General features: G+C 40.7%; 1 protein-coding gene across 2 annotated transcripts in view; it reads left to right on the plus strand.

The window, feature by feature from the left end:
* enox1 (ecto-NOX disulfide-thiol exchanger 1) overlaps positions 1-17,647 on the plus strand; it is an 87,034-nt gene extending 69,387 nt beyond the window's left edge. For both annotated transcript variants that reach the window (XM_015005867.2, XM_088011666.1), the window contains 8 exons: positions 4,723-4,829; positions 6,877-6,994; positions 7,645-7,862; positions 8,995-9,102; positions 11,299-11,355; positions 11,650-11,749; positions 15,976-16,061; positions 16,651-17,647. In XM_015005867.2, the coding sequence (XP_014861353.2) occupies positions 4,723-4,829; positions 6,877-6,994; positions 7,645-7,862; positions 8,995-9,102; positions 11,299-11,355; positions 11,650-11,749; positions 15,976-16,061; positions 16,651-16,782 (926 nt within the window). In that variant the 3' untranslated portion in view covers positions 16,783-17,647. The remainder of the gene's footprint in view (positions 1-4,722; positions 4,830-6,876; positions 6,995-7,644; positions 7,863-8,994; positions 9,103-11,298; positions 11,356-11,649; positions 11,750-15,975; positions 16,062-16,650) is intronic.

The following is a 17,647-nucleotide window of genomic DNA, read 5'->3' on the forward strand; positions in this document are numbered from 1 at the left end:
TTCATTTACTCTGCGAGCATCTCGGCCCTGTCTCCATGACAACGCTCTTTCATCCGTCTCCCCATCAGGCGCGTTATCTGGAGCTCACCGCGCTGCGGCGATGAGGGTCAGTCGCACAGGAGTTTCAGAGGCAGCGGCGCGACGACGTCCTGACCTTTCCACGCCCGGGCAGCGGAAAGGTCCAGAACACGGAGCCGCCAGAGACAGGCTGCATGTTCTGGAGTTTCTGTTGTCATAGATTATCCAGCGTGGAGCAAACCAAGTTCAACATCGCTTTGTCATCATCAGCTCAAAGTCCTGATTTCACATGCTTTACAGAGCTTGAGTTTTTACTTCCATCATTTGGGAAAACTCGAAGTTCAGCTACAGAGGACCGCCAGATATTTAGTATTTATTTCGTATATTTATTTGAGTTTCCAAATATTTAGTTAACATTAAGAGCCTCCTCGTTCAGCTCGGCTCTTCCCTCTTCGCCGTGGAAACTGTTTACCGCAGGCAATTTCCGGTAAGCTGTACAGCGTTGATCTGATCGATTACATACGTCACAAACAAACGTTAGCGATTGGGTAAAATTGAAGCTGCAGCGCAGTCCACGCCTCCAAGAAGCATTAATTTCTCAGAAGCAGAGAGCCCACCATAGCCCAGACCCTCTGAACGAAGCGAAGCATAGAACAAGGGGAGGGTTTTTACCACTCTTTAATCTGGTATATTAATATGTTGATTTTATAAAATTATAATTACTTATAAATTGTATTTTACTTATTTCTGTATAAATACTATCAGCTCAAAATTACAAGGTAGAATTTCATTATATTTTCTCATTAAGGTCAAATAAGTCAATACTTTCCACCGAGTGAGGACTCTTTGGTACTTACCAGCTCTGTTTTTGGAAAACCTACTTGGTTTGGGTTCAAAGCGAGTCGGGTCACCTTCTGGTCACCGGCTGGCTAACGGTGGTAGCATCTCTGGTTGAGTCACCAGAGCAACTTTGTTACAAGATTCAAACACGTTAAGATTATACTGAGTTTTGATAGAAAGCGACGCAAACCGTTTCTACGTAGCTGCCCATCTGTGTGACTCCAGCAGCTACTCATGTTCAGTCTTCGCTGTCTCACCTGTATTCTGATTTAAAAATCCTCTTTAGAGTATCTGTTTTCACAGTAGATTTACCCATTCCCATCTGCAGAGTGACAGAGATGAAATAATATAATCAAGACTTCCCTGAATCTAGCCCTAGCTTCATTAGCATGAGCTAACGGTTAGCCGCATGTAGCATTCTCAGTTCTTTCTGTCATTATTTCCAATGTTACCCAAACTTCTGGTGCAAAGATGATTGAGAAGTTGTGAAGGCTTTTGTACCAAAATGTTAGCCAGCTTAACAAATATCATGAGTAGCACTTCCCGTGAAGTACTGAGCCACACGATGCTCACCTTAGACGGTAGGTCCTGTTTTGTTTGATTAAATGCTACATCCTGTACAGTAACCAAGGCAGATACTTGGAATGAAAAATAGTGTCATCAGTTTACTTTTCATGTTCCTGTGTTTGAATGGTGGGTGGAAGAAAGAACATTGGGGTAAGTACAGTGCTGCCAATGTTTGGTTGTTTTTTAAATATTTTTTTACGGTCTTTGTGTAGATTCACATAAGAGATAACATTGATTACGCTCTTTGAAATGTCTTGATTTTTTTATGTTTACACAGAAATGTTCAGTAACAGCAAATGTGAGAGCAAAACTTTAAAGGCAACATTTTTACACAGAATGGAAGAATACTGTTACTTACCTATCTAATGTGAAAGTAACCAGTTTCGTTTGCATCCACTTCATCTGAGAGGAAACTGAGTTAAAACCATCCTTATCGTTGACATGGTAACCAGAGTCTGTGTCTGAAAATCTTCTCCACACAGAAAGGCATTGGAAAATGAGCTGAAACACAGCAAAGGGGGAGCAGGGCGAATCATTTACGGGCTGAAATTCGTGACGAGAATCTAAACGTTGTCTTTCCATTCTGGGATAAATGTTGCCTTGTCAGTCTTGAAGGAAGTGAGTCTGCTTTAATGTAAGTACTGAGCACCCAGCAGGAGAGAGACCTGTTCATCACATGACACACATTTACAATTACTTTATTATTTCATCCCTGATAAGACAAAACATGATTCATATTCCTTGCTACTTTTGGTCTAAACATACAATTATAAATCAGCAAAAATATTTTTATTGGCATTAAAGCAACTACTGACCAGCTTTATATGTTTTTCCTCTGATATTTTTACCATTTATTTTTGTCACGCTAACCGTTAGCAGCAAACACAAACTCAGGTCAGGACCCTGGTTGGACCGCTGCAAAATGTTTACCAGTCAAATGAAACGGCTACTTTATTGGCGGGTGTGTGAATAATTCTGGTTTCAGCTTCATTTCTAAAGCATTAGTATTATAATTTATTTAAGAGTTTATAATATGGTTGGTAAGGACTCGTTTAAATAAGGACCAACACGGATCCAATTATTTTTTCCCTGAAAAGCTTTTGAATTTTTTAACCGTCAAAATATATCTGCCTATTTTAACATCATAGGACATTAAATTGTAAGACGTCTTATTTGTAATTGTGCAGTTTCACTTCATAAAAACCAAAAATGTTAACTAACTCAGCAATATTTGAAGTGCTGCTTACATACAAATATCAACCAGAGATGTTTTCACTTTTTTACATTTCATACTAAAACCAAAGCCTAAAAATACACCCAGCTACAAAGTTTAATTTATTTCATACTTTATTTTAATGTATAAAAAGTGCTGAAGAAACAAAAACCTGCTTTATACTGACTAAAACTGTTTTTAAAACTCTGTTTTAATACCCTATGTTGTTTGGACAGGAATGTCTGTCATAAAATAAAATCATGATGAAGGTCGTTGGCTTTTTAAAACACAATTATTCACTTTTTGGAACCTATTTAGCTTCCTCTAGCCTCTGCAGTAACAACCCTCTCAACAAAGAAGAGGATTTCCTCTTAAATAAAGTTTTTCCTCAAACATTATTATCCTTCATTTATGTCATAATTTATTCCCTCTGGTTTTGGATTCTGTGCAGCTGGAAGGAGTTTTGCTCTTTTTCTTTCTTTTTACTTTTTTACAAATGTAAAAAAAAAAAGTAAAAACACTGTTTAGTGTCTTAAAAGTTGAAATAACACAAGGGCTGTATCACTCCCAAACCCCAGAGGAACTGAAAAAGAGGCTTAAAGAAATTCAAACCATGTCTCTCATAGACTGTAATGGGCAAATATCATTTCTCTGACATCGATCCGCCCAGCTTCATAATCAAACAACCAGGCAGAGATTTAAAGAGGAAAGGCAAAAGCAAATGCTGATAGTGTCACCCAGGACATGTTTCTGTAAAATATTTTCTCTTCTGTCCAGAAATTGAGCTGTTAGTCATGACAGTCTTCAGTCAGAGGCCTCTAAACACTCGTTGCGAGACGGACGTCTATTAGAGATCCTTCATCATGGCTCCCAAAGTGACTCTTTGACGATAGATGAAATGTCTTACAACATTTAACTTCCCTTAGGTGTAAATAAAGTATTTTTAAATCTGGTCCTAAACCTCAATAAAACAATTCTGAACATTTGTACACAATGAAAGAACAGAAAGAAATGTCAAACATTAGCATATATTCTGCTGATTATCCCTGCTGACGTCCTTGTAACCAACTTATCCGTCTGATAACCAGTTTGATTACAAAATCCATTTTGCGTGGTTTCTAAACACAAATAAAATTCTGAGTCTTTATCTCTGTGAGACTGAATCCAGTAAAACAAAGACGTGATTTTAGGGAATCATCGTAAAATAAACCAGACTTTTGCGAAATTGGCATTTATTTTACGTGAAGTATTTCTGAGTAGTCAGAAAAGTCACAAGTTGCGTTTCCATTGATCGTTTAATTACACAAACTGGAATTATGAAAATAAATTTGCTTAATTTCGGCAATTGCGGCAATTTTGGAAAAAACAACAACAAACAAACAAAATGTGTTTTTTGATAAAAGGCTTTTGCGCTAGAATGACGGGGATTTTTCGGCCATATTGAAATTAATGTATTTTGTAAAAAATGACACGGAAACACTTTTTTCGTCTTTCGTGAGTCACTTGATCAACAAGTAGTAACAACAAGTGGATGTTACTACTGGTGGAAATGACAAAGAAGATGACAGGAAGTGGTAGGAGGATGATTCTTTTGGTGTTTAATGACTTATTACATTATTCACGTATGATTTTAATTGCATTTTCTATTTTAATGGAAAAACTATAAATGCAAAATTGTGTTTTTACGACTTTAGCAGTAAAATCATCAAAATTTCGAGTACACTTGTAAAAGAAACGCAGCCACAGAGATCATGGTTCAGAATTTGCATAACTTTATTGGCCTTTGTTCTGGTCACTCAGACTCCTGTAAACAAGTAGCATACTGACCACTCATAAGTACACAACACAGCCCCGCTTTGGAGAGCAGCTGTCATTGTTTCTCTGCTAATTGACTTGAAATGAACCACAGATTGTGAGGAAGGGCTAAACCCAGGTCCAGCATGGTGAGTGTGTGTTCACGGTCTCTCCTCTGTTTGGGTGCAGGAGCCTCTAGTCAGAGCTGCAGTGCTACATAAACGGCTTATTTTGTCTTGACTCCCTCCTCCTCCTCCTCCCCCCGTTCCTCTTCCCTGTTCACCTCGAAGTCGAGCAGATCACCGCCATTTTCACGGCCGCCACCAGGCAAAAGGCATGGGACCATTTCTCAAAAGCGCAGCGCAAGAACATAGACATTTGGCGCAAGCAGTGTGAGGTTGGTACGCCTTCTTTCTGTTCTCTCCTCCCAAAACCCCGCAGGCCCGCCGCTTTCTTCTCCGCTGTCACCCGCAAGTCCCCCGGGGAGAGCGCTGACAGACAGGGGCCCCCGTCTGATCTGTCAGAGTCGGCGGCCCCCGTTGTTGTTTTACCGGATGTTTTCCCTCTCGCAGACAGACAGACACACACAGACAGAAAGGTAGCTGCCTGTGATCCCGGGCCTCTCCTCCTACCAGCTGGGGAACTGTGAAGCATCTGACGTCTCTTGGAAAATGTGAGCCGCTGCCATGGCAACAGTGATTTCCAGGATTAGGTCTCTGATCAATTATTCATCCAGAATTAAATCAAGATAACGAGCATGAACACGAGGAGTCGGCGTGTAACGGGGGGAGAGGGGACGGTTTCAGCGCAGTCGGCACTTGAGAGCTGCCTCTGGGTTCAGATGGATGTCGCTGCCTGGGCTGGGCACGGTGGTGGCTTCATGCTGCGGTGGGGATAAGGGCTCAAACTATTAATTGGGATGAGTTGATTATTAAAATGATCACCAACTAATTTAGTAAGTGATTAATCGTTAGCTGGACTGCATGGACTCAAAGAAAGGCCATTTCCTGAAAGAGCAACAACAGCCGGAGCAGTAATTAAGCCAAAACTGTTCAAAGAATAAAAACATTTTGCATCTGAGTTAAAAAAGACCCTTTGCCTGTAAAAATGTTAGACCCAAATCTCCTCAAGTGGCAGTTTTAGCTTCACCTGGTTGAAATTCTGTGAAAGAAAATCTCCTGTTAAAGGGACAGTATTGTAGAAAATCAACCCCTTCTGGCTTTAAATTATGTGTTGATGTTATTCCCACATCAAAAACATTTCTGGAGCGTTGCCTTGATTCTTTCATGCATGTTTGAGAAATGCTTTAATCTCCATGGCAACCATTCAGCTGTGCAAAACGCCTGGTTGGACCTAGCTCCGCCTTCGAGGGTAACTGAGCTGCAGTTTATTTATTAACCAGTTAAAAAATAATCAGCAGATCAGTCCTACACTGTGTTGGCATTAAGTTGTGCAGAAAGGTGGAGCTTTCTTTGAGATGCAGCATACTGCAACGCAAGAATGCTGTAAAACAACAAAAAACTAAAATGTAAAGTGAAACAAAATGAGTTATTTTAAGTACTTTAAGAATTTAGAAACAATCGGCTCGCAGGTTGAAATAATACCTCAGAGTGAACAGCTGAAAATGTTTAGTTTGGTGATTAATTCATGGACTCTGGCCTGGAAACAGTTCAGATATGAAAGATTCTCCTTCATTGGGTTTTGTACAGGCACTGAACTTTATCACATTGATTTCAAGCAACTAATACCAAGACTGACGACACTGGTGGGATTTTATAACGTCTGTCGTCATGGTGAGGACCACAGCAACATCCATTTTCACATCAACTCCAACCAGCTTCTCTGTCACTGCAAGAAAAATAAAAAAAAAAATACCTCGTCCTTGCCCACAGCATTATGGTGCCATGGCCTTGTTTGTTTTTTTATATCCAGATGTTGTGTTCAGAGTGATGTGCAGCTGAAATTATGCTGAGATTAAACTGAATATCGAACTCCTAACTAGGTGACTTTTAAAGGCGGCTGGTTGCAATGAATTGTAAAGATAGGATACTTTTTTTAAGTGCCACATTTTCAGATTTTCTTTTTTTTATGCAAAATTACACACTGCTTAATGATGTAAAGACATGTGAAAAGACAGAGGTTTCACTCTTCATCTGTAGAAAAAAGCTTTTGTTTCCTGTGAGAAGTCAGGTTAAAACAGGCGACTTTTGAAGAGCTGATAAGTCACCGGCCAGGTGGGGGTCTCATGTTTTCACTTCTCTGCTCTCCACTTGAACCTCACACAGGCATGTGCATGACTGATTAAAGTCCACAAACTCTTTGTTCCTGGAAATCTGAATTGTAACATTGCCACAACCAAGTTATTTAGTTTTGTAAAGTGCCCGCCATGTAAGCTGTGTATATATGTATGTGTGTGTGTATGTGTGTATGCTGTGATGTTTCAGGAGCTGAGAAATGCTCACAGCGAGGAGATCATGGGCATCAGACGAGAAGAAGAGATGGAGATGTCAGATGACGATTCGGATGATATTCCCAACAAGAGGATGCGCACAGAAGAAAATGGTTTGATGAACCGTTATGTCATTAAAGGGGCAGTATTATGTGTTTTACACACATATAATGCTATAGCACAATCAAGTTACTATGTTACCTTAAGTTGTTAAAAAATATTCTACATATCAAATTTAACATTAAAGAAATTTGATGTCTTGAATTTGGGCCTCTGTCTCTTTAAGAAGCGTCTGCTCTTTCTGAAACTCCGCCTTCAGGAAGTCATCACAACATGGCTCCTCTGTTAACCCTTTAACAATGTTTTTACCAGTGTTTAACAGAGAAGTAGCTCCTGTAATGAGCTCAGCAGATACACAGCTCCACCAGCTAATTGCTGCTGGCTAGTCTGAAGGAGCCATTTTTGAGCTTTTTGTAGGGGAATGGTGTTCAGAAGGTAGAAAACTTGAAACTGAGCTGTTGCCTCAAAGCCAGAGCTCGGTCCACACAGGTGTTTCCACAGCTGAATGGTTGCCGTGGAGATTAAAGAATTTCTCAAACATGCTTGAAAGAATCAAGGCGACGCTCCAGGTCTGTTTTTGACGAGGGAATAACATCACAACATGACATAAATCTAAACAAAAAACAATACTGCCCCTTTAAAAAAATATTCCCAATTGCAAAAATAGGAACCTTCCTAAGTGACGTCGCGTTGCCTCCTGCAGGTGTGTGTGATCAGACCCAGGCCTCCCTGAGGGAGGAGAACGACTCGCTGCGCTGGCAGCTGGACGCCTACCGGAACGAAGTGGAGCTGCTGAAGAAGGAGCAGAGCAGAGCCGGGCGGCCGGACGACGACCACGCGCACACACTGCCACACACACACGCTCACAGCGCCGAGGCTCAGATCCAGCTGCTGCAGCAGAGCATGCACAACATGCAGCAGGTAAGGGCTGCCGTCTTGGATTTATTTGGAATCGGTGTTCACATCTGTAGCAGAATAACATTCAGTCCCATCTGGCCTCCTTCACTTTGAATGAGAACAGGATTTTCAGTTCAGCAGCTGAAAGTGTAACAAGTGTTGCAGTTTTGCTCCCCAGTCGAACCGATTCATCCTTAACCTGATGTTCTCAAGTTGTTTAAAAAGTCATATCAACAGGCGGCTAAATTTACACACACAAACAGACACAAATTCTGGTTTCTCCCATAATCCCCCTCTCCTTTGAATCCGCAGCTCGGAAAGCTTTGTTAGTTCACATCACTCGTTTGGCCCGCCTGATCCGACTCGACTTCCTGTCCGTCTCAATCTGAAGTGACAGGGCTGAAGGGACGAGCACCAACACACACACACACACACACACTCACCCTGCTGTCACGTCTTGTTTGTCACCTGCTGCTGTTTTACTTCCCAGACAGCGAGCCGCAGCGAACAAATTAGGAGATTTGTTAAATATAGTTTTCTGTGCCGTCGCTTTTATGCAGCGCCTTGAGAAAGAACTCGTACTTCATAAACTTTTCACGTTTTTCACACTTAAATGTGACAAATTATGCATTATTTTGAAGTGGAGGAACATGCTTTTTTTATGGCAAATAAATGTAGGTTTTTGCTCTGTACCTCCAACAGCTTTGCAGTTTTTGGAAATATTTGTTTTCAAACTCGTTCAACCTCAGTCAGATTAGACAGAGCGTCTAAATCTTGATATAGATTTTTAATTGAGGTCTGGATTTTCTCTTCATACCTTCTAGTCAACTTCCCTCATCCCTTCCTGAAAGTAAAGCAAAAAATATATATATACATAAATTTGGTCACATTTCTAAAACAGGGGGGAAAACACTGATAGAAAAAATATATAATGAATATTTGACTCTACTCTGCTTTTGTATATTTACCGTGAGAAAATAAATAAAAAAAATCAGTCAGATTTAGAAAATAGATCTTTCAAAAAGCTTTTTTTCCCCCAGACTCCTCAGGGCTTCCATAGCATTCAGTGGATATAGATGCATTTCTTGTTTTTAGACAGTTTTAAACTTGAATCCTTTCTTGACGCTAAGCGCGTATCTTGGTTTTTCTCTTTCAGGAACTCCTGAGCCTACAGGAGAAGCTGTCGAGTAAAGAGACGGAGCTGGAGCAGGCGAGAGAGGAGCATCACTACCTGGAGCTGGAGGTGCTGACCCTCAGAGAGAAGGTGTGTGCTCAATGTCACTGGAAAACAAAGATCACCCAGACAGCTGCGGCCTCCAGAGCCATCAAACATGATGCATAATAGACACACAGTGAGGAATTTAGGGAAGAACAGTGGATCCAAATAGATCCAATCAGGAATTGAACATAGAAATAATCTTTTTCACTTTTCACTCGGAATACTTTTTTTATTTTTCTATAAAAGTCTGCAATGTGTTTTAGTTTACCTTCTCACTCTTAAGTTCAGCTCATGCAAGTTAAGATTAAAATATTTTATTGTTCTAACAATTACCTGTAGGGCTGAAGGGGTTTCTCACATCAAAATGAGCTACTTAGCTTCGCTTGAAATGAACTACTTAGCTAAGCTACTTAGCTTGATACTTAGCTTGATACAAGCTACTTAGCTTAGCTTGATACTTAACCTATGTCAAGCTACTTAGCTTAGCTTGATACTTAACCTATATCAAGCTACTTAGCTTATTTTAGGCTAAGCTACTTAGCTTAGCTTGATATGAGATAATTAGCTTGGCTATTTAACTTAGCTACTTAGCATAGCTTGAGGAAATTTTGCTAATTATATTGAATATTACTTCTATATATTGTTTTTTAAGTTTATATATAAACATCAATCTGTATTATTTTAAGTATAATATTCTAAATCTTTAATTTTAGCAGAACCAGGAAATATTGTTGCTTTTCGACTTTAAGTAAAAGCAACTATATGAATTTTTAAACATTTTGGTGTAAATACTGCATTACTTCGAAACCATGGAAGCAACTATGCTATCATCTATCATCACAAAGATAAGATGGAATCATTTTTTTCGCCTTTTTTCGAGTCTCAGTCCTTTTGAAATGACAAAGGCGGCATCCAGCCCAACAACACAAACTGAACAGCAAGAGTCTGATAAAACTTTGCGCCATTTGTGGCATCAGCTGCAGTTTCCTCACTCTTTTTCATCCTCCTTGTTACCGAGTTTCTCAGATGAAACATGGCAACATAAAACATACACGGACAGATTGAGAGAGGGAGAACGATGGATTTAAAGTATCGAGGAGATGAAGGATGCTGGAAGGACACGAGCGCTGCTATGGCAACAACAGTCAATTCTAATGAGGGACTCTTTCTGCATGTTCCTGCTGAAAGGTGATTGCTATCACCTTAGATAAAGCATGTGTGGGCTAAAGGCTGGTTAGTAAAACTGTTTTGTTTCTCATATTGATTTCTCAAAAAAAAAAACTCTTTTTAGGACTGATTACATCGAAATGTCAATTATTTTCCCCTGCCTTAGCGTGTAGAGCTGAACCAGCGTTGTGTTTCTCTTCGTCCGTTGATTCTGTGTTAATGCAGATTGATTTGAGTTTTTTCTTGGACTGCAGCTGCTGTCTCACTTCACTCATGCCGTTGAATAAAACATTAAAACTGATTATTGTTTTAAAACTAAAAAAACAAACAAAAAAACCTCACATGTAGAGGAGTCCACTGCTGACATAAAAAGGGAATATTGTAAAAAAAAAAAAAAGCTCCAGATATGGAGGCCTTTGTCCATAAACTCACTATAAAGACGTTTCTTTTACGAGTTGATTGGAAGAACGTCATCGTGTTTCGTCTTTGGTTCAGCGTAAATCTGAATGTGAGCAGCGTGGCTTTGCTTTGCATACAAGCTGTTGAGTGAAAGCAGCTCTTGCCTCTGCTATGCTGCTGTAATGGGAACATCGTCCCGCTCCGCTGACGGACAGCTGCCTGGGCAGAGTCGTAGCAGCTGTTAGCTTGAGGAAACAGACGATGACCATAAGCTGGAGGGAATGAAGACTATTTCAAAATGATTTAGGGAAACTATTTATATTCCCATGTAGGTTCAACCATATAGAAAAACTATTTGCCATGTTACATGTTTCAGATCACCAAACTTATTTTTAGGACAGTTAAAGATAACCAGAGTAAATATAAAAATGATTTATTAAATGAGGATGTCATATATTAAGGGGGATTTTTGGTATTCTGTTGCTTTAAAACATTGTTGAATTATATTTCTAATAAACTTGTCAGCCTTTATTTTTGTTGCAGCCATCATATGTCGAGCTGTTGGCATTTTATGACTCATATTTTAGCGGCAGAAATAGCAAATAATTATCTCTCGCTGTTGTATTTTCTTTTTTCTCCAATTAAATTTCTGTTTTCTCTTTTGTGTCTCGGCAGTTGTTGAGTGGTAAAGGTGAATCTGTGGAGGGAATCAATGGAGAGCTTCATGAAAAGGTAAAACCAAATATATATATATAAATTATTCTGATCAACAGTTAGCTGTCAGCGTTTCTGCAATAAATACTGCATGTAAAATTTGCTAATGTCAATTTGCATTGCAGAAATTGTCTTCAATAAAAGCAGCTAATGTAAAACTTCTGATCCTCCATGTTTGAAACGAATGCAGGAATCCTGGTGGACTGTCGACTCACCCTCTTTAATATCTTGACATATTTCATGGCTTTGCATGAGTTTTCAGAAAGAACCTTCTCCATGAGGTGTGTGAAGCCTGTGTGTGTGTTTTCACAGAGCGTGAATGGGTGTGTTCCCTCGCTGTACCTCAGCAGAGACAGGAGGAGTGAGTTCATGAGAGGAGGAGTCGCTTCGGAGAAAGAGGCTCTGCTACTAGGTAAACCAGTTAGCATTAGCTTAGCCGGGGAGCCGCGATGTAGTTCAAGAAAGCTGAATGCTAATTGTCAACGTTTTGTCAATTTACTGGCAAAAACGTAAGAAACAGTATCTTTGGGGGTATATTTTCTGAAAATACAAAGTATAGTAAACCCAAGGTATTCGTGAGTATTTAGGGACCACCACCACCCACAAATAGTTGAAGTATGAGAATACCTGAGATACTTCTAAAAACACTTATAACTGCATATTTTAATAGTTCAAACACCAAATATTCCCTAAAATGTGTTGAAGCGACTGTGGAAGCCGTTTCAGCCTTTACCACTGGAGCTAACATGCGGCTTTCCTTCAGAAGCTAGTTAGCGATTGAGCTAAATATGGGGCTGTTCTGCGGAAAAAAAAGTTAAATGCTTCAGCAGAAAAAGAAAACTGAGCAGAGATGCTTTGTGTTTGGGGGCATGGTCAACAGTTTGTGGTTGTAGCATCACAAAAATTAAGAAAGAAAATTAAACCTATGCTATTATGTGTTCATATGGTGTCCTGTGGAATAATTAAATTTAAACTAAATTTGGTAGAAATAACAAGTCCAGGTCCATTTTTCTTCAGAGAGCTGCTCCAGAAGTGACTCTTAGTGTTTCTGTTGCTCTGTTTCCATTACAAATGTGAACAAAACTTCTGTCAATATTATGTTAACATAAAAAAAACAATTAAGCAATTATGATGTTTCCATTAGATTAGAATCACAATTAAAATCACATGTGAATAATTTTTTTTTTGTGACGAGTGGTTGAAAAACATCCTCCTCCTACCACTTCCTGTCGTCGTCTTCTTCGTCTTTTCTGCCAGCAGCAACGTCTGGTTGTTGATCACGTGACTCATGTGATGCAAAAAAACTGCTTCCATTGTACTTTTGCAAAATACACTAATTTCAGTGTGGCTGAAAAACTACCTCAGTGTAGCAAAAACGTGTTTCATTGAACGTTTTTTCGAAATCGGCATGTTTCCATTATGCAAATCTATTGTCGTAATTCCAATTTAAGCAACTGTACGGTCAGTGGAAAGGCAACTAGAGACTAGAGGCTGAAGACCAAACACTTCAAACCTGCGTGTTCGGGTTTACACAACTTTTTTTTTTTACCCTATCTGCTGGCTTGACTTTAAAGAGCAGACAGTGTGTCGGGAGGCCGATTGTTGCTCCAGATGGATCGTACACACGTACCAGAACGGTAAAGAATGTTGGCTGAGCCGCATCATATGGAGACATCAGCCATATAACCGTGTTTACAACACAGCAGCACCTAAAACATAAAAGATGGGAGGTGTCTGAACCATCCCACCTGAACTCCACCAGCAGCCGTTAGCACACAGACACGTTAGCTATCTGCACCGGATTTGTTTCTGTTTTATTTATTCATTTAAAAGCCCCCGTGCTCCACAAGCCGTGTGGCTGCTATTAAATGGAACGGAGAGATGTGTATTTGGGCTGCTGTGTCCACAGCAAAAACAAATAAAAAATAAGCGGCGAAGAGAAACAGCACCAGCACATTTATCTCTCTTAGCGGCAAAGAAAAAAAATAATACAGATATGAGAAAAGAGGAGGCCCAGCTCTCTGTCTTCGTCCAAGGCTGCCCTGCCTGTGAGCAGAGGAGGAGGATGGAAAATACAGAACATAAGCTGCATGATTTTAATGTAAACATTCGAAACACAGGACTTTGTGTGAATGTTTTAAGCACAGTTTTCTGAGGCCTTATGGCTGCCCTGGCGCTGTGCCTTTCACTTTATGGTTCCAGGGTAAACACACAGCAACACATTAAGAGTCACGCTGTCCTTTCCCAGTATTCAGCTCCTATAAAATGTATTTACCACCTAAAGCAAAGGTGCTTTACCTTTTTTTGCTTTTACAAATTGATCAAAATTGATTTTTTTTTACTCCCAAAAGCCCTTCATTACCAACCTAAAAACTAATTTCTAAAAATTATGGACAATCTGATACCCACAACTGGTCAAAGAATTAATCAGAAGGCATGTTAGGCTATCAGTGGTTGGACATACTCGGAGTGTTTGGTATCCTAAGGTGAAGCGAATCTTCCTCAGTGCAGACAGAGCGTCAGCATGGCTTAGCATGACATTAAATCGTGTTTCTATTAGCTAACTGCTACATGCCACATCTGTAGTTTACGGTTTTGCAGTTATTTTCCACGTTGCAAACACTTGCTCCATTTCCATTGAGCATATAATTGCGCAAATTGGAATTATAAAAATAAATTAGTTTAATGGCAACACGCCAACTCACATTTTGCAGTAAAACTTATTTGTGCTTGGATGAGTTCCCCCCCCCACAACCCGCCCGGCTGTATCAAAATGAGCGTATTTTGCAAAACTGTAACAGAATTTTTTTTTTTTGCACACGAGTCACATGATGAACAACCAGATGTTGCTACTGAGGGAAACCACAAAGAAGACGATGACAGGAAGTGCGTAGGAGGATGACGTTTTTTAATGACTTATCACGTGAACAAACGTATTCACGTCCGATTTTAACCGCATCTCTAATTAAATGGAAACACCCCAATTGAGAAATAGTTTTTTTGACATTAGCGGAATATCAACAAATTTGTTGTGGAAACACAGCTGCTGTCACACACCTGTTCTTGGTGAAATAGTTTTCTTGGCCAAATTTGAAAGCCTAATTTATTTGGAACACAACAGAACCGGCCACCTGTCCATCCTCCCCTCAGCTAGTAGTTGCTCTCTTTCCTGTAACGTCGTAGAAACAAATCTCTGCTTTCAGGAGATGAAACGCCCCGCCCCTCCTCCCCTCACCCTTCAGTTCTCCTCCGGTGGCGTTGCTCCATGTGAGCTGGTCTGGTGGAAGGAATTGAATTAGGGCCACTGCCTATAATTGCCAGAGTCTCGCCACATAAATCAAGGAAATAAATATTGGGCTTGCAGGATCCTCCAGGGATATGCCACTCTATTTCCTAAGCCTCCCAGTCCTCCTCGTCCCTTCCCCCCCTCCCTCTGCATGACTGCTTTCTTCTGCAGGACCTCTCAGAGGTAATCAACTTGAGAGCTGGTTCTGCTCTGGCCAGCATATTTTACGGTTGCCACGCCGCCGTTTGTGTACAGCGCAGCCCTTCATGACGATGCAGACTGGCCGGGAACTTTACATCTAATATCCAGTCTGGCTCAGCCTTCCCTCTCTGTTGTTTCCCTGTTGCTCTCTCACTTTTTCTCTCTACTGGTTAAGCTAAATCCTGATGGTACATTTTGTCTTTGAAACAGTTTTACAACACTAATCGTGATCCACGCCAGTGCAGGGGCGTCCAAACCTTTTGTCGCATGGGCCAAAATTGTTGATGTGTTTAAGAAACGCTTGTAGTTTCGATTTCTTTTTGGGGCCTGTTTGAACAAATTAACCCTTCCATGCCTATCAGTCACTGCAGTGGACAGCTATCTAAAAACCATTTACTTGTGTTTCTTGTGGATTTTTATTTTAGAAATGCACACAGACCATTGATGTGGTCACTAGTGCATCATATGATACACTGCCAACTACTGGCCATCAGCTGCAAGTGCAAGAAATGTTTTGTTAAATCCATTATGGCAGACAGACAATCTAGTGACCCCTAGAGGACAATACTGCTGATGTATTTTCCAAATAACAACTTTTTATTTGGAGAAATACAAAATTTAAATAATTTTTTATGCTTTAAGAAAATCTAAAACACTTTGGGGGAAAAAATCTCCTGACATAAAGGATCATACTTAATGCATGAAAGGGTTCATTTTCAGTCATAAGGACAAGATTTGGATCGCTGTGTTTCAAAACACTGGCTGTGTTTAGCCAAGTCTAATAAATTGGGTCGATGCTGATTTGGGTGCAGCAAAGTCGGATTTTCAGTAAAAGCCAAGCTTTTATAACACGCAGAGACTTTTACTTTTGTTTTCTTAATATTTTCAAATTATTTCAGAAAGAATTTAACACCGATTTGAAGTAAGAAGTCTTCATCTTCACACAGTACAGCCCATCGAAAGAACAAGAAAAAGAGGCGATGAGCAACATTAGACGAGGGTAGACAGGTGCATGCTGGGTGCCTGCAGTTGGAGGCCTCACAAAATCAGTCAAAGGGCCAGAAATGGCCCCTGGGCCACACTTTGAACCCTCCCTGGTTGCCCTAGTGTTACATTCAGTGTTTTTTTGTTTTCTTCCTTTCTTTCCACAGGCATTATCTCCACCTTCCTCCATGTCCATCCGTTCGGGGCCAACCTCGAGTATCTCTGGTCGTACATTCAGCGGCTGGACTCAAAGGTATCGATGTCGCGCCGCTTTGAAAGAGTCAGTAAACATTTCTATTGAAATGTTAAACGTGTTAAAATGTATGTGATTAGTTAACTGAAATTAACACATTAAATTTCCTAGTTGAAAAGAATAATAAAAAAAATGTTCTCTTGTTATGAAAGGCATTTAAAATATTGATTGTGGAATGATATGATTATAGTGCAGGTCAGTTCACAGTAGTTTTGATCCAATGATGTTAAAAATTTTGTCTTTTAGACGACATTTAAGGAATTTTCAGTTTTCAAAAGGGTGGAAACGATGATATAATTTTAATTTGGAGTGAGGTTTGTGCAAGTTTTGGTTGCATCTAGGATCCGGTTACTGTGGGTAAAATGTCGGCTCGTCTCTGAGGATGTTGTAACTGTTGTAACTAAACGGCAAAAGAAGCTCGATTGATGATTCAGCACTGAATCTTAAACAGATCATCGCTTTGTTTCTCAAAAACCAATATTTTCTCTCAACGAGACTTAGATTTCCAGAGACGCAGCAGATGCTAACATTTAGACATTGGGTTGAGCGGCTCTGTCCTCACAGCGTGTCTTCTGCTGCCCTCTGCCAGGTGTCTGCCGGGGAGCTGGAGCGCCTCATGGTGCGTCTGCCCAGCATGTTCCGACAGGAGCTGAGCGGCGTCGGGGCGACCTTGGAGAAACGGTGGAAGTTCTGCGGCTTCGACAGCCTCAGCTCAGCGTGACGCGGGGAGCGCGCGCACGCCGCAGACACCCGCGATAAGACGCTCGCGCGCGTGCATGTGCTCACGCCTACGGAGGTACGGTGAACGTGGATCGATATTCGATGGAGCGCCGGAACTCCCGGACCAGACGGACGATTAAAGCCGAAGGGAAGTCCTACGGGACGTTGGAGTGAATTTGTGATCCCTCGTAAAGATGCGGTGAACCCCGACGGGACACAACTACCTTTGAGGATTAACACAAGTCTTGAGGAACACTTCCTGGCTGTCTTGCCTTTGACAGCCAGGAACCAGGAAGCCTGCCAGCAGGAACGCCATCCACAGAAACATGGATAGGAAAACCTGAATACCAAAGTTGACCCTGTAGAGATTTCATACCAGACCTCATTTTGTTGAACTGATGAGTGCAAACCCTTTGCTCCCATGTTGTAAAGAGACTGAGTACTTTTGCCAAATTGTTTTGCTGGGTATCCAGGAGATTGAAGCTGGCAGCACTGTTAAACCAGGACTTGGAGTCGCCTGGAAAGGTGTTTGTTCATCTTTCAAACATTCACAGACACCTTTGGTGGCGATCCGGTGGCAGGTTCTGATGTTTTCTAAAGTTAAACCCGTCTCTTCATCTCCTGTAGAGTGGTCATCAGGCGTTAGGGCATTTCTCCTTTTTAATACCGGACAGCTTAGAACTGCACTGATCTGTCAGCTTCAGATATTTATTTGTGTGAACTATGAAGACTTTTGTTCTTTCAGGTTGTCCTCTCGACAGTACTTCTCTGTCCAGATTTGGTGCATTTCGCTTCTGTTGCCTTTAATGTTGAACTTGGTGTGTGCCGAAGACACCATAAATGACATTAAAGACTTTTAAGGTAAA

Source organism: Poecilia mexicana, unplaced genomic scaffold (genome assembly GCF_051168715.1).
Source record: "Poecilia mexicana isolate PSO_F unplaced genomic scaffold, ASM5116871v1 scaffold_2, whole genome shotgun sequence".
Classification (NCBI taxonomy): Eukaryota; Metazoa; Chordata; class Actinopteri; order Cyprinodontiformes; family Poeciliidae; genus Poecilia; species Poecilia mexicana.